Consider the following 23,175-nt stretch of genomic DNA (forward strand, 5'->3'; position numbering starts at 1 on the left):
ATATGGTATCTGAGGTTGGCTGGGCTAGCTGGTAGGTAGGTAAGTGTCAGAATAGAAAGTATGGGCATGAGGTATCCATCTACGGGCCGCTCCCGGGGGGCAAAACCGTTGGGTTCTGTTTGGGGAGTGGCTCAGGTACGGTTTGGAAGTTACCGCGGTGGGTCGTGAGTTTGTGTTAAGCTTATTATCTAAGTTGTCATCGGAAGGGTCGGGGATTTGTTGATGTCTACAAGTGCGTATTCTAAGGGAATCGACAGTCGTCTAAGAACGTTAGCAAGCATTCGTCAGTATATAAAGTCGCGACAGACATTACCCGGGACAACAGACAGACCAGACCATTTCTCGGGGTCCGAGATCGATCGTTTTGGTGGGGGTAGCGTTGAACGTGTAGCATTCGTATTGCGTCTAAGCCAGACATATCAAGTAGCTGGATTTACATCCCGTTAATTTTCATACCTTGTTTATTCCTTTGAGATACTTAACAAGCGAAGGAGGCGATGGATGATATATTGATATTGAAACTACGCACACTATCTCGAGACCTCTTTCGATAATAGAAATGAGAATATGCCGCTTCCGACTATTGTACGTCTTTGCCCTGCCCCTATCCCTATCAGTCAATCACTACATCCCAGGACATTTATAGTAACAGCTGAAATCCTCTGGACGCAGTGTCGAGTGATCTCAAACGACGTGGCCAGGCTGTTTCAGCCGCATAATCTGCCTCGCAGCCTGATATGAGGTGCTCCATCGAGCCTAAATCTTATATAGAGGGTGTGCTTTCAATCACTCGGATAGGCCAGCGGTGTTATCATGAGCTACAGTAACAGACCGTCTGCAGAGCGTCAGCATCAGCCCCATAGCGTTCAACGAATAGGCTTCTATACCTCATCAGGCTGAGCCATACTGAATTCGGTTGGGTCATTGCAACACATACAGTTAGTGATAGCCAAGCTGCCTGCGTCAAGAAATAAAACTAGGCAAACAAGTCTAAAATCGCCTTACATATGGTTCTGACCGACTTCCCCTCTATAAGCTTTCTGAAGAGGTCTACCAGAATGACCGAAAAGTCGAATCTCCGAAGCCCAAGAGTATGGAAGCAACACCGTCAGGTAGGCAGCCCGTAGAGGAAGGCTGGCCTCTCAGACGAAGACTCCACGAGATGGATTCGACCCACGACCATCCCAAGCCCTCATCGAGCCAGCAAAGCTTGTCCACTATACAAGAGACAGGACCCCAAGATCACCAATCGCATCTTCCTTCCACCCAGCACAGCCGCAAAAGGACAAGTGCTCTATGGGAATATTGCAGGCTCTGGGTCTGGGAAGTCCTACTGCTATGTGTCGCCATAGGGGCGATGGCAGCCATCGTCGCCATTCTTCTGCGCCAAGACGGAAGGCCCGTCCAGGACTGGCCCTTTCCCATCACCCTCAACTCCACCGCAAACACCCTTTCCACCATCTGTCGCGGTATTCTCGTCAGTATTGCCGCCGAGATCATCTGCCAGACCAAGTGGGTGTGGTATTGGTCCGACAAAACTGCCAGTCGACGGATGATAGACCTCCAGCATTTCGATAGCGGCAGCCGGGGTCTTGTCGGAGCCGTGAAACTCGCGAAACTCGTCCTGTGGCACAGCCCTGCGACACTCCTGTCGGTCTTCATCATCGTCTTCTCGTTTGGCATGGGGCCGTTTGTACAGCAGGCGATCAAAACGGTCGGTGTCAACCAAGCCGACCCCCACGGGAGAGCATCGATCCCGGTCTCAACGGCACTCAGCAGCAAAAATGGAGGGGCCTTCTTCTTCACAACTCAAGATTTCAGTGATGGGGTTTCAACAGCCAAGCCTTTTGGCTCTGAGGACTACGCTCTTGACCCTAAGGTACGAGGTGTCGCATACGCAGCGACGCTCGGGACGTACAAAGGTAACGCGCAGATAGTGCCCAGTTGCACGACTGGAAACTGCAGCTTTACCGGGTTCCAGTCCGGGACGCCGCAGTTCACTGTCGGCAAGGAAGCCACCCACGCGTCCGCAGGCATCTGCAACATCTGTCTGGATGTCACCTCGCTCATACAGTCAGAGGACGATCCGAACGGTACCTTGCATAAGACATCATACAAGCTGTCCAACGGGATGGGACTCGAGAGAAAGGACGCTATGAAGATCAGTGACGGGGACCTTTCATGGGCAACCGCTGTCATGTCACCCGAAGTCCTGGACGTGTCAGAAATGGCATTGGCCAATGTCACTGTTCTTTCTCTGACCAGCATCAATGATACAACAAAAAAGGACGACCAAGACCGTCTACCTTCTATCGCCGTCTCCTGCAGCATATACACGTGCCTGAGAAGCTACTCGGGAAACGTGCTCCAAGGAGAGCTGTCAGAGACTGTCATCAGTACGAACCCGGTGTATGCAGACCCTGAAGAGCGCAAAGAAGACCCTGTGGAGTTTTTAAAGCCGAGTATACCGGGGGAAGCGGACACCTATTGGAACTATACCGCTCTGTAATCACCATGTCTCATCAATAACGAAATTTACAATGTGAACAACATGTCAGAGGGCCCGAACCTGACCACTATGAGGCACATCCGTAAAGCAGCAGCACCGGACTACCCTTCGATCAGAGCGCCTAGACAGTGCGTTTACGAGTTTGACAACATCTTGGCAAATGCCTTGAAGATTTTCATCCATCAAGAGCTCTTTAACGGGGAGTGCACTCATGGCATCAGAATTCTGGAGTTGGGGGGAGGGACCGACTTCTTCCCGGAATGCAAAGGCAACGATTGGATATCGGGCTTCTGGGAGGCGGGCAATGCCACCACGGAGAGCATCGAGCATCGCTTTGCGGACTTCACCAACACGTTCACAAACGAATTGCGGATGGGGCTTATGCCGGCGGACAATGGCGTTTCGGTTTTGGTGACGGGGGAGGCATACCAGCTGGTTTCGTTCACCTCTATCGAGAAGCAGTGGCTAGTGTTCCCCATCTTCATGGTGGTTCTGGAGGTTTTCTTGCTTGGTTGGATCATTGCTCGGGGTTGGTGGCGCAGGGACGACGAGGCCGTCTGGAAAAGTAACATACTTCCACTGTTGTACTACACGGAACGGTTCCGGTTCAGGGGCACCACCGGAGATGATTTTGCAGCCTGGCAGCGACTCATGACAACGAAAGAAATGGAGGATGGTGCCGAAGACGTGAAGGTGCAGTTTTCGCGCAGGGGATGGAGGCAGCACGATGATGTCAGCCTTGAGCAAATGCTCCCGCCGCAAAGAAACTCATAAGGTGGGAGGATAAGATTCTCTGACTTATCGAGTATTCTCTAAGATTTCGTCACTAAAGAGTATAATTTCTTGGTCAAACTGGCAAATACTACAACTTTCATATGCTACATTGTTTGTTCAAACACCGTGGAATCACATTGGACGAGGAAATAGATAAGTGAGTGAATGACTGAGCGGATGTGATATCTTCTTAACGAGACCCCACTTGAGCTGCACTGAGATTTCTGTTATTAGATATAACTTATACTTTGAAACCCTGAGGTACACCTTACTGTGAATAAGATCTATGTTTTATGAATCTACAAGCTGTAGAGATGCCTGGCTCACCCTGGTCGCTCGACCTTGCGGCGGCGGGTGATCTAGCCGCACCTAAAAGGCTGAGTAGCGGTGCTCCATCATGTTCTCCAGATTGCTTCACAACTAGTCTGTTAATCCAGTAGACTTGTGAACTAGGCCACGTTTAGATAGAGTATCCTAGTGACATAGTTGAACCAAGTCAACGGAGAACCCTATCATGCATACACCCGTTCATCGCAGAGGTACATCATTCTTCTCTGTGTGATGGTGATGCTGGTGAATCTCAGAAGTATGAAGCTTCTGCTGAGGTTATCAACGTTACAGGTTCTTGACATAGTAATGAAGATATGACTTGGGAAGTTAGGTGTTGGCTGGAAAATAGTGTGAGATAGAAAACGTTCTGTGCTCAGGTTTACGTTGACATTGAGTCACCACCAAGGATAGTATTGAAACAAGTGAGTCTGAACACAAAAGCATGGATCCTTGCAAGCAACATGTAAGTAGAATATCTCTAGGGGATACCAAGTGGAGAATCTCCTAGGAAATTGTTTTGTGCTGTGAGATTGAATGGCCCTGTTACTTACTGCGTGGTATCTCTCGGCTGTTCACTGGATGCATCTTCAAATTCACCACATGTCATCACGATAATCGCGTGTAACCAGCAGCATGCACTTGTCATGCAATGATTCACTCTTTATGAAACAGAGTAATATATAACCATGCAGCATGTAAGCTCCATGCCTCTTGTTTTCGACAATTTCAATTCCACGCCTATCAGGAAATAACTCCAAAGAACCTCTAAACCCCTCTCACCTTCATTATATCCTACCCTGATCTGCCCACTTCACCTACTACCAAAATGTCTAGCAACCCTCTCGACCCTCCTATCTACACCGCCGACCAGCCCATGGGTCCCAACGGTCCGACGAACACCGGTGCCCAGGCTTCAGGCCAGCGAGGTGGCCATCATGACAACACCGGCAATGCCTCCAACCGCGGCGGTCGCCAAGGCGGCGGCGGTTGGGGCAACCACTCTGGCAGCAAGAAGAAGTAGAGGTATCTACAAGTTTCATGCCTTTGGCATTATAGGTTCAAGTTGCTAGATATTAGTTGAGTAGCTGGCATTTTGGTAGTTCAATAGTCAATGCAAATGCAGCAAAATCAAGTGCGTTTCGTGACGTCCGATTGATTTTCTGCTTAGAGACAACACGGACTACGTTAATTCAATTTCATACTGATTTTTTCACGAATATCTGGAAACTTTGGATTTATGCGTTGGCTCTCTTCAACAGCCATTCTTCTTCTTGTACCGCGGTAGTTTACCTTAGAGTGACATTAATTACAACATGTAGCTTCCAGATCAAATCATACCAGCTTTCTTGGCGGTTTCCCTAACAATCTCTTCAATCTCCTCCTCAGTCAGAGTCTTAAGCCCGAGTTTCTCGTTCCAACTCATCTCCTGAAAACTCTCGCTCCCGCCGTACCCCTTACCATACATCATCTGGTAGTAAAACAGCATCATCACAGACTTATCACCCTTCTCGAACTTGGCCGTGGCCTCTTGATAGATCTTCTCCACATCCAACTCTTTCACTTCAAACTTCTGATCGGTGACTTTTTCGGCGATCTGCGTCAACTGCTTCTCACTCACGGCCGCGGAATGGATGTACACAGACTTGTTCTCCGCCTCTTTATACAGCCCATTCTCATCCCTAAGAATCTTGGAGATCGTCTCAGCGATATCAGGAAGCCGAGTCACGCCGACCAGGTTTCCACCGCCGTTGTGCCATTTGGCGGTCTTCTTGCGGAAGTCGGGTCCCAAACCACCGAAACTGAGAACGAGGTCGAAGAAAGGGCCGTTGTTGATGCTCGACCAACTCGATTTCCCGCCGGTTTTAGACACCTCTTCGTCGAGGTACCGACGGGTCCGGACCTTATCGGTCACGATGGGAAGTGTCTCAGCGAGGAGGGAGTCGAGGTTGGTGCTGTATTCTGAGGGGAAGATGCGCTTCACGCCGGCGGCGATGGCGGCATCAATCCAGGGCTTTTGAGCAGAAAAGGCGATTGGATCCGGAGCGGCGGAGATGACTGCGTCTTGTCCTTTGAAGGCAGAGCTGAGGGCCTCTGTGTCGGTGACGTCCAGCTTAACCGACTTGATACCCGACGGCACTGATGATTTGGAGTCGGATCGCTGGATGGCCGTGACGTTGAAGCCTGACTTGGTGAGATTCGCGGCGATCTGAGATCCCAGGAGGCCAGTTGCCTGTGAAAATCATTAGTGTCGATTGCAAGCGTCCATGGTTGCCACTGAGAACTTACTCCGATGATGGCGACGTTACGAATGGGTGAAGACATGGTGAGAGTTTCTGAAGGAAAGCTTGGTGATATTGAATGAGAAATGAGATGAATGAGATGGATGGAATACTTTTCAAACACAAAACGCATGGATTCTCGAAGCTTTTAAGATCGATGACTTCATGCAGCTCAGGCTTGCTTTTGGCGTACATGTGTTACATGAGCTTTGCGCGCGGGCCGTGCGCAATGGCTTACATCAGTTTGCGTCTTGTTTGTTCCTCCCTATCGCATTCCGCAACATTCAGAACCTTTCATTCTATTATGATGGAGTTGCTTGTAGATTGGATATGGTCCTGTTCTTATGATTCATGAGTGACGCCAGGATAACCCTCACCGCCAAATGTTCAATCGCGTGATGCCTAAAGAGACTCCAAGTGTTTGATCAGCTGCTTCGGCATGGGGATCACGACATTCATGACCAGCTTATTTCAAGAACGGAATGGTGAAGCATTGCGGTGCTGCAAGCGATGGTAACGCTTGCGATCTTCGACTCGAGGCGTAAGTTATGTGTTGGTGGCAGATTTTGCAGGCCTCCCTGAAGACTGAGTTGTTAACCGTGGGGCCAGGCCCGAGTGATCTGCTCCGCAAGTTCTGAACCGTTTGCCTGTTGTTGGCGTAATGTCAATCGGAGTTCATGGCATCTTCAATTGTAATAAGCGACGTTCGAACGTAAACTTCATCGATATCATCATGACTTCCAGCTGTCACGAACTGTGCAGGAGAAAGTTGTAGTTCTCGAAGTATACCAAGTTTATTTGCTTGATTTCCCTGCTCGATATGATCGTCAAACTGCCTTTGGTTTCCCTCTAGGATAACAACTCCTAGTACCCGTACAGGTTGACGTGCTCGGAGGTAGACGCCCTGATCCTCCTGTTCTCCCTAACCAACAAAATACGAATCCACCAAGCGCAGACGATAGAGAGCAGAGCAAAACCGGCCGATGCACCGAAGCCAATGGCATAGCGGGGTGAGTCAGTGCTGGGCCAAAGGTACGCGCCGTAGATGTAGCCGATCTTGAGGAAGGAAGTTAGACACGGCTGAGCCGAAGTTTGGGTTCAGAACATGGACTTACCTGACCACCAACATTGGTCATAGCGAGAACGACAGCCTTCTTCTCCTTGGTTTGTGAAAGAGTCGAGGATGCCCAACCGATGATAACTGGCCGGTGTTAGCTACGCTTATCCCCGTATCAAACCATCTCTGTTATATTGATAATAGACTTACCCGAGTTCACGGAATAGGCACCAGCAGCTAGAATGAAAGATGCCGTGTAGCGTGCTGCGGTATTCATAGTTGAGGCGGCAATGACAAAGCCAGCGATCGCAACGGCAAGACCGACGGTGATGTGCCAAGTGCGCTCATGAAGACGACCAGAGCTCCATCCAAACAAGATTCCGGCAGCACCAGCAAAGATGAAAGGTGGGCAAGTCATGACAAGGGTGATCGTCGTGTTGAAGCCCAAAGTCTTAATGACTCTATTGCAGAGGGGTTAGCTATCGGAGATATTGTGGTTGAAACATAAGAGAAGACTTACGTAGGGAAAAAGGAGTTGAAAGAGCACGCAGACAGATGGAAGTTCTGCATAAGACAGAACAGCCAAGTACGCTTATCGCGACATGCCTGTCTGAGACCCTCCATAGCCGACGCCTTCTCGTCAGACGCGTCTGAGACTCTGTCCTTCTCCATGCGGGAGTGAGCGAGCTGCTTCTCGCGCTCGTTGAGCCAGCGAGTCGTCAGGGGCGTGTTGGGAAGCAGCCAGAAACCAATGAGGGCGACGAAGCCAGTGATGGCGCCCTCAACGATGAAGAGCCATCTCCAGCCTGCGATTCCGTTGAGGCCGTCCATTCCGGCGAAGATGCCCGCGGCAATCAGACTCGACAGACCAGTGGCCAGGATCTGAGCGCAGTAAAGACCAGCGATACGAGTGGCGACCTCTATTACAGGGTTAGTTGAGCCGGTCAGACGGTTTGCTCCTTGCTTTGACGTACCTTTGCGAGTGTAGAAGATGGAGAGCATGTAGGTGGCACCAGGGTAGAACTTGATGCTATTAGCTGCTGCTTGTCCTTGAACTGAGATTCAAAGCGACTTACTGGTGCCTCGGTGATACCCAGGAAGAATCTGCACGCCACGAGACCACCGTAGTTCTGGACCAACGCCGTGCAGCCTAGGTAATTCTGTCAGAAGCTGTCGACAACAACAGAGTCGAAAAAGCGGACTCACCTGACACCACAGCCCAGACCAACATCCACGCGCTCATGTACAAGCCGGGTTGAATCCTTGTGATCAACATGTTCGAAGGGATTTGCATCAGGACGTAGCCGACGAACAGACTGCCCGACGATTAGCTGAGTCCGCTGCATAAGCTCTTGCTGAGGCCTTTCTCTTACATAGATACGGTGGTGTTAAACTGTGTTCCGGACATGTTCAAGTCCTCCTCCAAGTTATTGAGTCGCGCCTGAGCAATGGCATTTCGGTCGACGTAGTCTGGTACGATCAGCATGGAGTCGGTTTGTCGGGCATCGAGGAGTGTTTACTCAGAAAGTACATGACGCAAAGGCAGGGCTAGATACAGCTGTTAGCGACTTTGAATAAGCAGTTAAGATGGGTTGGCGAGTCGCCTCATACCATGATACGGTAGTCAAGCTTCCGAACTAGCCTGATCTCTTCGGGGTCCGTCTTCTTCGCTGTGCCGGTCCAGTCGCGCTCTTCATCTTGTTGAACATGCTTCTCATCGTCAACGATGCTGTTGACATGGTTGATAACGTTCTCCTCGCGCTCAACCGATGGCGAACGCTTCTCGCTCGTACCCATTTTGACTTTTGTGTGGCCGCTAGTCTCTCGTTGGTGATTGGTTATGTCGAGCGGAACGACTGGAGATAAGAAAAAAACCAAGGTGAGCCTAAAAAATAAGCATAAACTGGATGGAGCTGCAGATCAGACAGTGGTTCGTGGCAACACAGGACCCGAACTCAACGATCAGTCGCACAGGAAAGAGGCCTGGGTATTTATGACATTTCATGAGCTCTCGTGCAATTCTAAGCAAAATAATTAACGTGCAGACGGATCCGGGGTAAATGGATCTGCGGGGCCAATATCTGGCATCCGGAGCGTTGCGAAAGCTGGGGAAACGAGCTCCGCGGGTCTGAAGGGTTCACATTGCAGCAGTATTTTCGCCAAAGATGCGGGGTTCTCGGGGACAGATCTGGGATCCGAGCAATACAGTAGATGGCAAAAGGCGAGGGCAAGGGCATAATAACGGAAATCGTAAGCGGATAGTGTGCGAGGACGGGCGGCGGTCTGGGAAATGACTGAGGCGTGTGCCATTGGGGAGGTTGGAGTTGGTCAGCCTACTGATGGGGAAATGGGGGAATGGAGCCCCGCGTGCCAAGACCCGAGGGAATGGATACTACTAGGGTCATGTTGGGGTCAGTCCCTAGGCGATTGTTACGTTGGGACCGGGGCAGAGGATGGTGTCTCAAAGCATGCTTCCTGGTTCGCTCGAGAACGTGGCCGAGTGGGTGCGTCTTGGGGGAGGACTGGGCAACCAGAAGTGCCTGCGCGGAAGGTGGGAAGTGGAGTTGTGCCGGGGGTGGAAAGGTTTGATGCCATGGCGAGGGTGAATTGCAGGATCCTTCGGGGTTCGGGGGTCGTTTGTGATGTAGGAATGTGGGCATTCTGACTTGCGACATCGTGGTCCGTTGCAGCCACATGAGCCGGTGATCGGCGGCGAAGGGTGAGTTCCGCCATTTGAGAGACACTTCTCAATCAGCAGGCTGCAGTCTTGTTGAGATAACGCGGCTTACTGATATGACTGTTCCTCATATGAGCTGCATGCATATGCGTGCTACCCTGATTAGCCACGAGTATCTGAGGCATCATATATGCAACGGAGATGAGAACTTACTGAAGTGAATCTTGGGATCCAGGCCGGTGTGGACCTCCATCGCCTTAATCTCTTAGGGGTCCTAAAGGGAGTAACAAATCAGATCACCAAAACATGATAGAAATATGGGTGGAAAGGGGGTCACTTACAACGCCGCCAAAACATCCGTCGCCCTTGCAACGGACGCCACGCTTGTTTCCACTGACGTCTTCCGAGTTGTTGATGAAGAGCCTGCTCATTGCGTCCTTGCAGTCCGGCTCTCCGTTTAGGAAGAACCATCCCGTCGAGACCGAGCCGTCCACGGTAACGACTTCCTGCATGGTATACACCTGGAAATCAGCCATAGCGACTTGGCCAAGGGCGGCGAAAGCAGCAACAAGAGCGGTAGAGAACTGCATTTTGTGGTTGGGAATTGTGAGATTGTCTGGAGAGTTGATAGTGACTGGAGAGGCTGGAACGATGACGGTTGTTTTAATACGAGGTTTAGAAGATTGCTTGTAAGAATGATGCTGGATGAGGATGAGATGAGTCGGGTAGAATGGCGGGAACAGACCATATATTTATACCTCGAAGATGACGAGGAAGTTGAGCGTGTTCAAGCTAAACAAAGCTGATGATGGAACTTGCTGTCAACCTTGCCGTCGTGATCCACGATCCAACCAGGGCTCAAAAGAGGAAGCCATCCAGAACTAAGTACAAAAGTAGCCAACAGAGTCACAGTCTCGGTGGATTCAAGACGTTCCAAGACGTCCATATTTCGCTCAGTCCTTGGTGCGTATCGAATCCCGAGCTGTCTTCCGTATGTCAGTACCATATTATGACGTAGGTAAAATGATCTCGAAGTGTGGAATGTCTTGAGCCGTCTAGATTGAGGCTGAGGCCTTGGGGGCCAGGCCTCGAAATAGGCTTACATTTGCGGCTCGGGAGTGGGATCTACCCGCTCTTGGCCAGAAAACATGCATGGAAGCTCGGGGCTGAAAGATCATTCGCACCGAAGGCCAATGGAATCGTGATGCTACTCGCTACATAGCTTCGAACATATTCATCCCACAGTTGGTGAAGGAACTTTAGAACCATATGCTTGCCCATCAGCTGACTGCGGAATCCGCAAATAACGGACCAGGCATCATGTTCACAAAGTCTGAGAGATCATACGAGGAGCCACGCATTTAATGATATTCGCTTCCGTGACAGTATTCCAAGCTGCGCTTGCACATAAATGATGTCTGACTTGGAGACCACTTTAAAAAAAGACAAGTTGTGTTTGGGCAGTAACCGGTAGTTAAAAAGCCCTCGCAGCCCATACAACCAACAGTGCCGCTTCAGCCACGCCGGTCATATCTGTTGGGACACCGAAGTTCCAAACATAAAGCAATGAGGACCTTGGCTCGGCCGAAATTTCCCATAACAACCATGTAATCCATCTTTCAGAGCACCCAGAGGTTCTGATCGACGTCGTACTATGCTTCCTGGTAAAGTCTAGACCTGCTGGTCAACCTTTCGCCATGTGGTGGCCTGGAGCGACCCGCCGTGACCCCCAATAACCCTTCACATCTGAAAAGTCTCTACTTCTGATTGGTTCGTAGAACGCGTTTCTTGATTTGAGTTATCTCCGTATGTCGATCCGACGCACGGATATGGGGAGGAAACCGTTGGCAAGGCAGAGAGCCTCACGGGCGATGCAACATGAGGCACTCCATCGCTTTTCGCGTGTCACTGAATGTTTTATTTGGCAGACATGGGTATGCAACCTTCTGGGTGGTCATGTAAACTTCTCTTGGACCTTTCGATACTATGCTGGAAGTAAGAGACTGGTCACATTAGCGATTGTGCTTGCGACGACCTCCCCAGATCGAACACTAGATGGCTGATGATAGAGAGTCGGTTAGCATTGTCTGTTCCTTCCCCGGAAGAACCAAAAATTTGACAAGTTGAGCCGAAGACCACATTCCGGGCCAGCCGCCAAAGGACAGATGAGCTCCCCGAAGTTCCAGATTCATTCGTCTTCGTAGCACACGAGGGCATCGCCATTGTTTGAAGCGGAGGGAAATACGAGGTTCATTAAAGTGACCATTAAAAGTTTCCCAAAGCAATCTGATAGAATCTCTGGAAATATGTGTTAGACCTGCTCGGCCACTCGGTCGTCTACATTCAAACGACCGTAACTCTCGACAAGGCGTGCCAAAACGTGCGATTCCACATCTTCCTTTTTCTTCACGACACTGACCGGCCAGTGACTCTTTACTTTAACATCCTGCACCATATCTCGTTTCCTATCTTCTTCAATCTCATCTATCGTCATCGTGCTTCTCAGCAAAGAGAGCTCTTGCGGACGCATTCGACCTCGAATGACGCGGAAGAGCGCCTCCGCCAGGAAATGGTTTCTACGTTGGCAGTATAAGCCTTTGGCGATCAGAATGAGGGTCGATCTCAAAGTCTCTAGTTCCGATTCGGGCGTTCTCTCGTGAATGGCGTCAATGCAGTCATAGCCGGTGAGCATGAGTGGGATGACGATGAAGAGGTCCATGGCATCGAATCCGTGTCGAAGGTAGTAGAGGCGGACTAGAGTTTGGAGGTACTTCTTGGAATCGGCTACCACTTGTGCAGGAGACGGTTCTTGGCTTCTTTCGTTATCAAGCAACGGTTCAAACATCGTAAGTAGAAGGTGGTGGTAGTAGATACTGAAGATGGAGTCAGCAAGTCTGGCTAGCTTACATCCTTTGCATGACGAAAACATTCGACGTTCCGATTACTTACTGTAGTTGCAGATGCCCAGGAAGAACAATTGTTCGCGGCAATAATGGTCCTGGCAAGCCCCGATACCATGCTTCAAGCCGCTTACGAAACCCGTTCGCCTTGCCTAGAGTTACCGTTGAATCCGCGGAATAGGCTGCGTAACAAAACTCGTTCATGACAATTCTGAAACGTGATCTCGCTCGAAAGATGTGACCGAAGTAAGTCGGCGACAGGGTATGGCTTAACGGATATTTGACCCAAACTTCGCCATACCATCCGGAGTCCTTGGAAGGATCTGGTAGTGACCATATCGGCGGAATTGTGAGTAAAGGAGGAATCATAAAAGAGAAAGCGACCAGCCTACAGTACTTAGCGACAGTTGAGTTTCGAGGTCAGAGTGCTTACGTTTCCCAGTTGAACAGAGCCCATGCCGCGTAATCCCTCCCCCTCCGATTTCTGTTGCTCAGTCCCGGCGGAGTAATGTCAAAGATCCGCATTTTACTAGCCAGGCTCACAGCTTGAATTCTGTAGGGCTGCCCGAGCTCGTCTAGACCGCACAGGTTATGAAAGACACTGAAGAGTATGCCGGCTTGGATGGTTGTGATCCGCGGTTCGGTGGCTTCCAGCTCCCAAATGCGTTTCGCCTCGGCGAGAAAGCGGTAAACTAGTGTATGCGGGTTCCAGTACTCAACGCGGTTCTCGAAGCGTGGATAGCAAACCTGGGATTGGATCAGTTGTACTTCCTATGTTGGATGCATCGGGAGTGCCTTACACAGGAATAAGCAAGGACGATATTGACAAGAAGTGAAGAGCAAAAGTCCGTCCTGCCCGTTGCCATATCCTCCAAGAAGAGATCTTTCTGGAAAGCTGCAGTAAATTGATACTCGCAGCGGAATAGAAACTCAAGCAGATCCCGCATGAGCCCATCATCGTCGGATACGGTGGTCCACGCAGATGGCTTTGCGTCTGAGAGTCGAGGATCAATGACCCGTGCCGCATGGAAGGGCTTCATGTAGACACTCTGTTGCTCTTCTGAGCCTGGTCCGCCAACAGACCCGGGGCTACTGGAAGAGCTCGATTGCTGGCCTTGGGGATAAACTGACGCGATCTCGTAGACCATCGACTCTATGTAAGGATTGTTGTGCGTAAAAGCCGCCGGCATCTCCATTCGATAAGGAAACTCATACCGGAGCCGGGTTTCGGGCACAACTGCCATCTGCAGCAAGACATCGCCGGCCTTCACGTGGTTGAGGACTGCGTCAACATCCGTGCCCGAGCGGAGTCTCCGCAACACATCTTGCGCATCTTGATCCGGTAACGTTTTCAAGAGGTCGACGATCTCCTCGTGAATTGTGGCTCGTTTCTGTAAGTCACGATGACTTCTACTGACAGCTTGCCGACGGGTCTCTCCCGGTCGCGTGGTGTACTCGCAAGTCAGACGGCGCAGTACGCAACGGGAGCACGCAGGCCTTTCGCCAGGGCACTGCAGATATAGTCGATTAGCGCCGCGATCGCTGCGGAGATCTAGCCTCGGCGATAGCGTCAAAATACCTTGTACTTGTGCTTGCGACATGCAGCACAAGCGGCAGACACCTGGTGTGGTCTGGCTGGCCTCCTGGGCGGACCATTCTCCGGCGGCACCCATTCGCCCTGAGCCGGTAACAAGGGCCGTAGTTGTCGCGTCTTATCGGCTGGTGTCTGTTCGGACATCTGGACCTGAGATGGTGGTGATTGAAAATTGGTGAATCCTGGTGTCCAGGGACGATAGGGTATGTGTATGGCTTGCAGCCGCGGGCCAGTCAAACACGCGAGAAAGACGGGTTTCTGATGTCACCCGATGCGGAGAGGCGTCCGACGTTTGTCGACATGTCATTCGTTGGTACCTTAGTATGTACGTGCTATATCAGATCACGTGGTGCTTTGGATCGTTGGCTGTTAAACAACCAGATATCCCCTGGTGATGTCGACGTTGATCGTGTCGAGAGAGGAGCCTCATCTCACCTTGGTGCCTTTTACAGCACGTCAAGTGCTCATGCAGCTAGTCCTAGGCTATTCAGGGGTCAAGGGGCTTGGGTAGAGAACTAGTCAGAATCTGTGAAGGACCTCGATGGGACTTTGCCATTCAAAGGTTAACCGGGGATGAGCCGGCCGGAGCTCCGATGATCCTCGGTCGTTCTCGGTGAGTACCGGTGTGGAGTTCACCGAGACGAGGGACCGGGAAAACATTCAGCCCCGGAAGACCGAGCTGGTTCGTTGCCGAACCCAATTGCCATGGGGTGCGGGTCCCCCACTCGGCTTCGAGGATCAAGCTGGGGAAAAGAAGGGGGAAGAGCTATTCTCCCCGCCCCGGTACATCATTCGAAGCTCTCCCCGAGGCAAGCGACATCGCTCACGTTTATCCGACTTCTTTTCGTAAGTTTTCTCGTCTTCTTTTCTCTTTCAACTGTTTCCAAGCGTTCATACGATACCCGATACCCATCTATCTCCCTTCCTTACGATCCAATTGAGGTTGAGCTCCAAGTACTTGAAAGTAGCCTACCCATCATGTCGCTCCCCAAGGGTATCTCGAATGTGCTCAAGAAGGCTCCCTCCGATGTCGTTATTCTGTCCTCACTACGAACACCTGTCTGCCGATCGAACCGAGGACAGTTGAAGGATGCTTACCCCGAAGAGTTGCTCTCGACAGTCCTCAAGGCCACTCTCGAGGCCAACCCGAACCTCGACCCCTCCAAGATCGAAGATGTCGCCGTCGGTGTCGTTCTCTCCGAGCTCGGTGGCTCTAAGGCTGCCCGCATGGCCATGAACCACGTCGGCTACCCCAACACAACCTCCCTCTACACCGTCAACCGCGCCTGTTCCTCGTCGCTGCAATCAATTGCGCTCGTTGCGTCTCAGATCCGGACCGAGACGATATCCGTGGGCATTGGCGCTGGTATGGAGAGCATGACGCGCAACTACGGCAGCCGTGCCATTCCCGTCGACGTCTGGCCTGCGCTGAAGGATTCCCCCGTCAAGGACGCGAGAGATTGCATCATGGCCATGGGAACCACTTCTGAGAACGTTGCTGAGCGTTATGGCGTTTCCAGGGCTGACCAGGATGCCTTTGCTGTACGCAGCCACAAGAACGCCGCGCGCGCAAGAGAGGACGGCTCGTTTGCCAAGGAGATTGTGCCGGTCACCACAAGATTCCAAGAGACGGACAAGCAGGGCAACAAGGTTGGAGAGGAGAAGACCATCACCGTCACCCAGGACGACGGCATTCGCGCGACTGTGAACCTCGAGGCGCTGGCCAAGCTGAAGCCGGCTTTCAAGCCCGACGGTGCTAGCACGGCAGGCAACTCATCACAAGTCTCCGACGGTGCCGCCGCGACGCTGTTGATGCGCAGAAGCACTGCTACCGAGCTCGGCCTCACCGATAGCATCATCGGCAAGTTTGTGTCAGCGACCACTGTTGGCTGCAAACCCGATGAGATGGGTATCGGTCCGGCCCTTGCCATCCCCAAGCTTCTGAACCAACTCGGCTTGGAGAACAAGGACGTCAGCCGCTGGGAGATCAACGAGGCCTTTGCCAGTCAGGCCATTTACTGCTTGAGGGAGTTGGGCTTGGAGCAGGCATACGAGGACGGCAAGGTGAACCCCGATGGCGGTGCGATCGCCCTGGGTCACCCTCTTGGTGCCACCGGCGCCCGTATGACGAGCACCCTGTTGCACGGTCTGGGCAGGTCTGGAGGTGAGGTCGGCGTTGTCAGCATGTGTGTGGGAACTGGCATGGGCATGGCTGGCCTGTTCGTTAGGGAGTAGAGCTGCCGCGGCATATGTACTTCAATGTAATGTTCATGAAAAGCTTCTATCCGGAACCTGATGTGAAAAGTTTCCCCAGGGACATCCCACGCCGAAGTAAAGCACGAGATAAACCTACTGGTTCTGTAGCACATATTCATTTGGGGATCTGCATGCAACCTTTGTTGGTATGTAGCTTGCTAGAATGGCTACGTGGACTGTGATGGCTAGACGGTGTAAGGTTGCACCTCGCAACAGTAGCGCCAGGCTGACTGGCAGGTTTCTATCAGGCTGGGTTCCAGAACTGCAACTTCTCAGTCACTCGAGACTCGCCCTGTTTTCCAAAAGGCCAGCACTCCAGGCCCATTGCCTACTTTTCGAACCATAGCACTTCTGTCATTGAGAGTAGATCTCATGGAGGCCGTAGGCATCGCTGCAAGCTTTATTGCCATCGGCCAGGCAGTAGTTGCTGGCCGCAATGCTGTCAACTTACTGCAAAGCCTCCCCAAAGTGGGAACAGAGCTTACTCTACTGAACAACGAGGTGAGCAAATTTCCCAAAACACAGGTTTCCTAGGCTGCGTTTGTCACATACTAATTTTCTACCTTACACAGGTCGAAAGCCTCCGAGCCACGATAGAGGCCGCCGAGATGCAGGGAATGACTTCATTCAAAGATGAACCCGAACCACCACACCTCAAACTTGCCAGGCGACGACTTGAGAAGACTGTGAAAGGCCTCGAAGATATCTGCGGTCGCTGCACTCGGGCCGTTGACAAGGATGGCAATGTCAAGGCGAGAAGAGCAAAGTGGTTTCTCTTGCAGAAAGACCTGGCAGAATGCCGGAGCAAAGCTCGCAATGCTGGGGCAAATCTTCAGCTTGCTTTGACGGCCTTGCATCTGAAGCAAACCAGGTACACAGACCTCTCTCCGGAAACTTGTCATGATGACTTAGCTCACGCATAATCGTAACTATAGCCAGATTACCCTTCGAATTGAGAAACTTACAATCGAATCCGCTGCCGACAACAGCTCCAAGCCTCGAAGAATGTCAGATTCGAAGCACGGTACCACCGATGCTCCTCTAGCAATACTTTCAGATGTCAGAGACAGGTCATCACAGAACCTTACACAGCAAATGGCTGAACTCATGATCTCGGGCTCTGGAAATGAGGCAACAGGTTCACAGCCATTGCTTGGAACTGACGTCTTAGTTTTCAAGGCCAAGCTCGCCACAGCTGAGACATGCCCTAGTCCTTGTTGGTGCCGTTGCCATGCGTCTAGGCCGTCTACTTTCGAGCCACCAATGTGGGCACGGAAGATAGTAGGTTCGCTATTCGTAACATACAATCGACATGTATTGCTGGGAAGCCAAGCAGAATGCAGCAACGAGGGGTGCAAGGGCAATAGAAAACCAACGACAACCCTAATCTACAAGTTTCCGGTTTGGCTTTGTTCGCGATACATCTCTTTTCAGGCTTCAATGAGTAGCTTTTCCGGTTTGAGCGCGTCGCTGAGGCCTGTAAGAGTCTTGTCAGACTCAGCAGCAATATGGCACATCGTGCAGAAAAGATCGAGGATAGAGGTACAGCAATACATGCTGCACAACGGTACCGTCTTCCCCGAGGACTACCACAATAGTGGAGGCTACAGCCTTCTTGAGGTGAGAAATCAAGATTTTCTGACCATTATTTCTGTTGCCCGGGAGATTTATTATGCTAATATCATACAACACTATTCCAGTGCGCCATAGCCGCGGCAACACCTGATGTACTTGCATTTCTCGTGCAGTTTTGGACAAACGACCTCGGCAAGGATACGCATGACCAGTATGTCTATCCCAAAGATATTGAACTTGACTAACTAAGCTCCATCACACAGTTGGGCTATCGCAGTACAAGCTCAAAGAGAACTCGCCTACAGACCAAATTTGTCCCCCGGGGACTCGCAGATATACCGCAAAATCATCTCATTTGGCGAGGACACCACAAACTCGGTTCAGACACCATTGCACCAAGCGGCATGTCTTGCTAATGATAACCCTGATGTTCAACAAGCCGTCCAACGGGCTTTCGATCGGTACTCTTGGGCGATCAGTGAATGGAACCACGAAGGTCGAACACCTCTAGATGTGGCCGCCCACTGCGGTAACCTCAAAGCTGTCACAGAGCTCATTCGTCTGGGATGCAACATTAACCAAATCACCTTTTCTGGACGCACTGCACTCATGGGAGCGGTGCAGATGGGTCATCTCAATGTTGCTCGTCATTTGATTGAAGCTGGGTGCGCAGTGAATTCTACAGGAAGCAACGGTCGAACAGCGTTACACTTAGCAGCGTGCCCCATACAAGAGCCAGATAACGACCCGGTAGGCATGATTAGACTTTTGCTTGCAGCTGGAGCCTCAGCAAGAGCGAGAGATATGCTCGGAAACACAGCTCTTCATCTGTTGAACGATTCGGAGTACGGCGAGGCCGCTACACAGACCAAAGTCCGTCTGCTCGCAGACGCAGGTGCCGGAGTCAACGCACGTAATATCGATGGAAGCCCAGCTTTGTTTCGAGCAGTCCGTCGGAATCAACCAGATGTTGTGAGACACCTGATCGAGAAAGGTGCGCACACAAACAATTATCGGCAACTAGGCAGTAGTTTACTACACGACGCAGCCTTGTATGCTGGGTTAAAGGTCCTCGAGTGTTTAGAGTCTATGACGAATCTTCGGATGAATACCGATGCCTTAGACGCAGAAGGCGATACCGCGTGGGACTGCTTCATCTACGTCACGGAGCTTCCCGAGTGGGAGCTTGGGTCTTTAAGGAGACCCGGTAAAGATGAGAGAAAGGCGTTCGTTTCGTTGTATAAGAGAGCAAGGGATCGGAATATAGAGATTGATATCAATAGACTGCAGTGGACTCGTCGGTATCTAGTTGACAAAGATCAAAGAGGAGCTAGCGCCGCCCTGGAGTCTTTGATAAAAGAAAAGAAGGTCTGGAAAAGTTGGGATCTGTTATGTACTTATCAGACGGTTCTAGTTCAAGTTCGGGAGAGCATGTGGGAGGCAGCAATGGAGTCAGTAGATGAGAACATTGAGGTTCTGCGAGAGAAGATGGCCCAGCTGCCACTGGGGCAGGTGTCACATTATGATTATCTCAAGGAACAAATTGTATAGGAAACTGATATGGGAAGAGAGCTATCAGACTTATGGTTTATATTCAGTTATAAATTTGAAGATGAGAAGTCTGTGTGATCACATGCCTACGTGTAAAAGGATCATGGCAAGCAGATAGAGGCAGAGATGAATTGACATAACTTAGGTACCAGCCACAAACAAAAAGATTTGTCGTGCAAACAGAGAATGTAGCAGGGATTATCACAGGAAAGTTCTGTGAAGGAGATTGGTGTTCACAACGGTTTATTTCATGGTAACATTAGAAGAGAAGAGCTCAAGCAGGTATGGCGAAGTTAATTGCGAGGATCAAGTATCAACAACACCACAGATGTTGGCTTTGACACAAAAGGTGAATAATAATCAACTAAGTCTTCAACAATTTCTTAAGTTGAGGCTAAAGAATCTACGCAATTCAATGGCTTTGGAGTTAACTGCAAATCTTTGTAAGGCCGTGTGGCTCAAGGTAAATGCATATCATGTACTCAATAGTTTTATAATGGAGTTGTCAAAATACTTCCATGGAACGAGGAGCACACTCCGGTATGAACTCGGCTGGGTAGGAGCCAAGTTCTCACAAATTGGTTTCGACAAATACCCCAATTTCCGTTTTTTAAACGGTTATACTGTGGGCGGTGTTGGTGAGTGCGTGTCAACGTCACATGCAATCTCTTATCTGAGATCTACTTACTATTGATCCTGAAGCATCTTGGGAACGCTGTGTTCGGCTGCTGAGAATCCTTGTGCAAGTTTGGCTCTGCACTAGAGAATTAAAACACTGCTAATGTGCTGGTATCGAATTCGGGGACGTTTTGAGATTGCTAATTTACACACTTGTGGACTAGAAAATGGTCATGTATGTGTTCATTTCTCGCTTGAACCATTCCTGTCTGTTTTTGGACAGAACTTTCGAGTTTGAGTCCCGTTCAAAGAGGTATTGATGACTTCCGTTCGTCACTGAAATGCGGATCTTTCCAATGCCGTCCCAATTTCCAGACATGGCTGAGTCAACGGCGTTTTTCGGGGGAACGCTTGGAGATCCCATCCCAATAAGTAACGGATAGGGATTCAGCTTCTCAATTTTTCCGAGCTGATCTGAAACCTACAGTATTGTTGTTCTTGGGGTCTCAAATGCTATCAGGCCGATCATAAGCTCTCTCGAAGCTATTAATTAAGCCGGAGAGCTGGAGATATTTTCCTCAAACGAAAGACTTACCTTTACAACTTCTCATCCTATTGTAAATCTCTTCCACACTTTTCTTGACAAAATGTCTTACGACGACGACGATTTCGATCCTGCATCGCTTTATCGAACCTTTGCCGATGTGAAAAAGGCGCCCGCACCCAAACAGGACAATACTGGCTGGACCAAGAAATTCAATACTCTAAATTTCGAGCCACATGAGTCTACGGCGAAATTTCAATTCAAGCATTTCGAGCCACTCGAGATTATCCAACCCTCCCTCGAAAGATACACGTACACCACCGAGGCTGCCATCTCTGCCAAGCAAAGCGCTGTTAATCGGTTTGATAAGAGAGTTCAGCGCAAGCGGATTGTCATTTGCTGCGATGGAACCTGGCAATCATCAGTCACCGGGCTGAAGAATATTCCGTCCAACGTCACTCGATTGGCTCGATCTATTGCTCGATCGGCCGAAGACGAGGATGGTAACATCTGGCAACAAGTTGTATACTACGATGCCGGAATCGGCTCGGGTGAGATCAGTGTTTTCGAAAGCGCTCGCGCGGGAGGATTCGGTGTCGGTTTTGTTGGAAACGTGGTTGAGGCTTATAGCTTCATCGTTAATAACTACCGATGGGGAGACAAGATATACTGCTTCGGATTCTCCCGAGGTGCGTATACCGCCCGCGCCGTGGCAGGGCTTGTGACGGATATCGGCATCATCCGCCCCCAGGACCTCCACGACTTCCCTGATCTCTTTGAAGAGTACCAGAAGCACGACAACAGCTTTGCATTCCGTCAGTCCCATCACTATCGAGAGTGGATCACCGGAGTTCGCTCAGATTCTCCCGGAAAAGCTTGGATCAAACCTCCCCGAGAGGCTCCGCCAGAGAGCTCCAGAGTAGTTGAAGTTATTGGTGTCTTCGACACGGTGGGCAGCCTTGGTATCCCGGAGCTTACGTACACTCAAAGTGCTTTGAGATGGGTCGGCAAGCAGATGGGATGGAATCATGGTGATTTCCACAATATTGGATTGAGTCCATGTAAGTTCTGCGCCATACTAATCTTTCCCCAAGCGGACTCGTACTCGATGCTAATCCTCGGCCAACAAAAAATCAGTCATCAAGCACGCTTACCACGCATTAGCTCTCGATGAGCGGCGAAAGCCCTTTACACCTTCACTCTGGCAATACCCAACAGAGGAAGAGCTGTCACCACCCCAACCCGAAAAGCCTTCGAGCGAGCTCCAACAATTCTACGAATACGTACAGGAAAATCCAGACGGAACCGAAGAGGAGCATAAATCAGATCTGATGAAGGCTTGGGAGGCTCTTGTCAAAGCCGAGATGTATGATCAGCTGAAAGGAAGCATGAAGTTCCAGTTGAACGGAACTAGACCTGAGCTTCAGCAGGTTTGGTTTCCCGGTGTCCACATCAACGTCGGGGGCGGCGACAACTCTCCCCTGAATGGACAGGACTGCGACTACGAGCGTGAGTGTTCAAAAATGCTTGCCTGAGCCCCTTCTGACAATACTAGAAATCGCGCTCATCTCCTTTGCGTGGATGTGCGAGAGGATCGCACCTCATCTCCTGCTGAACAGCGAAGGCGGAGACTTAGGGGGTTTTGCAGCGGACGCCATGAGAGACAGGGCGAACATTATTCGAGCCGTAACGAGCGAGAAGGATTTTGGCCAGAATGCGTTCAGCAAGACCCTCTACAAGGGACTGGAAAAGGTCGGTGCCTACGCAGCCTCGATGAAAACCGTCTCTGACGTCGTCGAAAATGGCTGGGCGAGGGGGGTGATTGTCGACAGCTTCGCCGGAATGATGAAGCTCGGAAAGTCCCTGAACCGAACCCCAGGAGAATACAAATACGACAAGGCCGGAAACAAACCTGGAGTAACTTGCGAGACGATTCACCCAACGGTCACCTTCCGAAGGGACAAGGTTGATGGGTACAACCCGCCTGCTTTAGCTGGGTTCAAGAGATCAAACGGCCCAGTGCAGGATCCGGACACAAAGGAGTGGCGGTACGAGTGGAGAAAGGAGGAGGTCGTCATCCCTGAGTTTGTCATCAACAAGGAAGACATCTTCTCCCGTCGCCTTGCTGAACAAGACAAGATGGGTCTCCCTTTTCTGCGTTCGGTGGACGACGAGTTGAGAAAGTGTGCGACGGTTTGACAGGATGTTTTTGGTTAGATGTAGCTGCTTGTTTTGATGCTCATCATTTAGTAGCATACGCAACAAACCGTTGACAATAAAATCGTCTGATGCCATAATAACTTTGCACCAATATCCTACATTATCAACTTATGATGTATGTTTTACCGCCCTGATACACACTTCACCAACGGTTCTGAAGATCCGCAAGCAAAACTGACACACACATGAGGATATAGATAATAGAAATTACCTCCCTAGAGGGATGGTCCCATTCAACACGTCGAGTAGTGTCAACATGCGGCAATTCTTTGATGATTCGTATGTAAACAT

General features: G+C 50.6%; 7 protein-coding genes across 7 annotated transcripts; 4 read left to right on the forward strand and 3 right to left on the reverse strand.

The window, feature by feature from the left end:
• Positions 1–1,357: 1,357 nt before the first annotated feature.
• CkaCkLH20_02290 (uncharacterized protein) lies at positions 1,358–3,283 on the forward strand (the record flags this gene model as incomplete). The annotated part of the gene is made up of 2 exons (XM_038885009.1): positions 1,358–2,462; positions 2,559–3,283. The coding sequence occupies 2 exons, from the start codon at positions 1,358–1,360 to the stop codon at positions 3,281–3,283; spliced, it is 1,830 nt and encodes a 609-aa protein (XP_038749797.1).
• A 1,132-nt stretch (positions 3,284–4,415) lies between these two features.
• Positions 4,416–4,634, forward strand: CkaCkLH20_02291 (uncharacterized protein; the record flags this gene model as incomplete). The annotated part of the gene is made up of 1 exon (XM_038885010.1): positions 4,416–4,634. The coding sequence occupies one exon, from the start codon at positions 4,416–4,418 to the stop codon at positions 4,632–4,634; it is 219 nt and encodes a 72-aa protein (XP_038749798.1).
• A 306-nt stretch (positions 4,635–4,940) lies between these two features.
• Positions 4,941–5,935, reverse strand: CkaCkLH20_02292 (NmrA-like family protein; the record flags this gene model as incomplete). The annotated part of the gene is made up of 2 exons (XM_038885011.1): positions 4,941–5,843; positions 5,900–5,935. 2 exons carry the CDS (start codon positions 5,933–5,935, stop codon positions 4,941–4,943), a joined length of 939 nt encoding a protein of 312 aa, XP_038749799.1.
• Positions 5,936–6,756: 821 nt separating this feature from the next.
• CkaCkLH20_02293 (major facilitator superfamily transporter) lies at positions 6,757–10,216 on the reverse strand (the record flags this gene model as incomplete). Its single annotated transcript, XM_038885012.1, has 11 exons — positions 6,757–6,948; positions 7,008–7,093; positions 7,160–7,410; positions 7,470–7,869; positions 7,924–7,972; positions 8,026–8,099; positions 8,156–8,265; positions 8,323–8,419; positions 8,470–8,497; positions 8,561–8,770; positions 9,968–10,216. 11 exons carry the CDS (start codon positions 10,214–10,216, stop codon positions 6,757–6,759), a joined length of 1,746 nt encoding a protein of 581 aa, XP_038749800.1.
• A 1,721-nt stretch (positions 10,217–11,937) lies between these two features.
• Positions 11,938–14,199, reverse strand: CkaCkLH20_02294 (putative C6 transcription factor; the record flags this gene model as incomplete). The annotated part of the gene is made up of 5 exons (XM_038885013.1): positions 11,938–12,499; positions 12,828–12,914; positions 12,960–13,273; positions 13,327–13,910; positions 14,106–14,199. The coding sequence occupies 5 exons, from the start codon at positions 14,197–14,199 to the stop codon at positions 11,938–11,940; spliced, it is 1,641 nt and encodes a 546-aa protein (XP_038749801.1).
• An 899-nt stretch (positions 14,200–15,098) lies between these two features.
• On the forward strand, positions 15,099–16,355 carry CkaCkLH20_02295 (3-ketoacyl-thiolase; the record flags this gene model as incomplete). Its single annotated transcript, XM_038885014.1, has 1 exon — positions 15,099–16,355. The coding sequence occupies one exon, from the start codon at positions 15,099–15,101 to the stop codon at positions 16,353–16,355; it is 1,257 nt and encodes a 418-aa protein (XP_038749802.1).
• A 4,412-nt stretch (positions 16,356–20,767) lies between these two features.
• On the forward strand, positions 20,768–22,863 carry CkaCkLH20_02296 (uncharacterized protein; the record flags this gene model as incomplete). Its single annotated transcript, XM_038885015.1, has 3 exons — positions 20,768–21,725; positions 21,802–22,173; positions 22,220–22,863. 3 exons carry the CDS (start codon positions 20,768–20,770, stop codon positions 22,861–22,863), a joined length of 1,974 nt encoding a protein of 657 aa, XP_038749803.1.
• Between the last annotated feature and the right edge of the window lie 312 nt (positions 22,864–23,175).

The sequence above is a fragment of the Colletotrichum karsti genome (assembly GCF_011947395.1).
Source record: "Colletotrichum karsti strain CkLH20 chromosome Unknown Scaffold5, whole genome shotgun sequence".
Taxonomy (NCBI): domain Eukaryota; kingdom Fungi; phylum Ascomycota; class Sordariomycetes; order Glomerellales; family Glomerellaceae; genus Colletotrichum; species Colletotrichum karsti.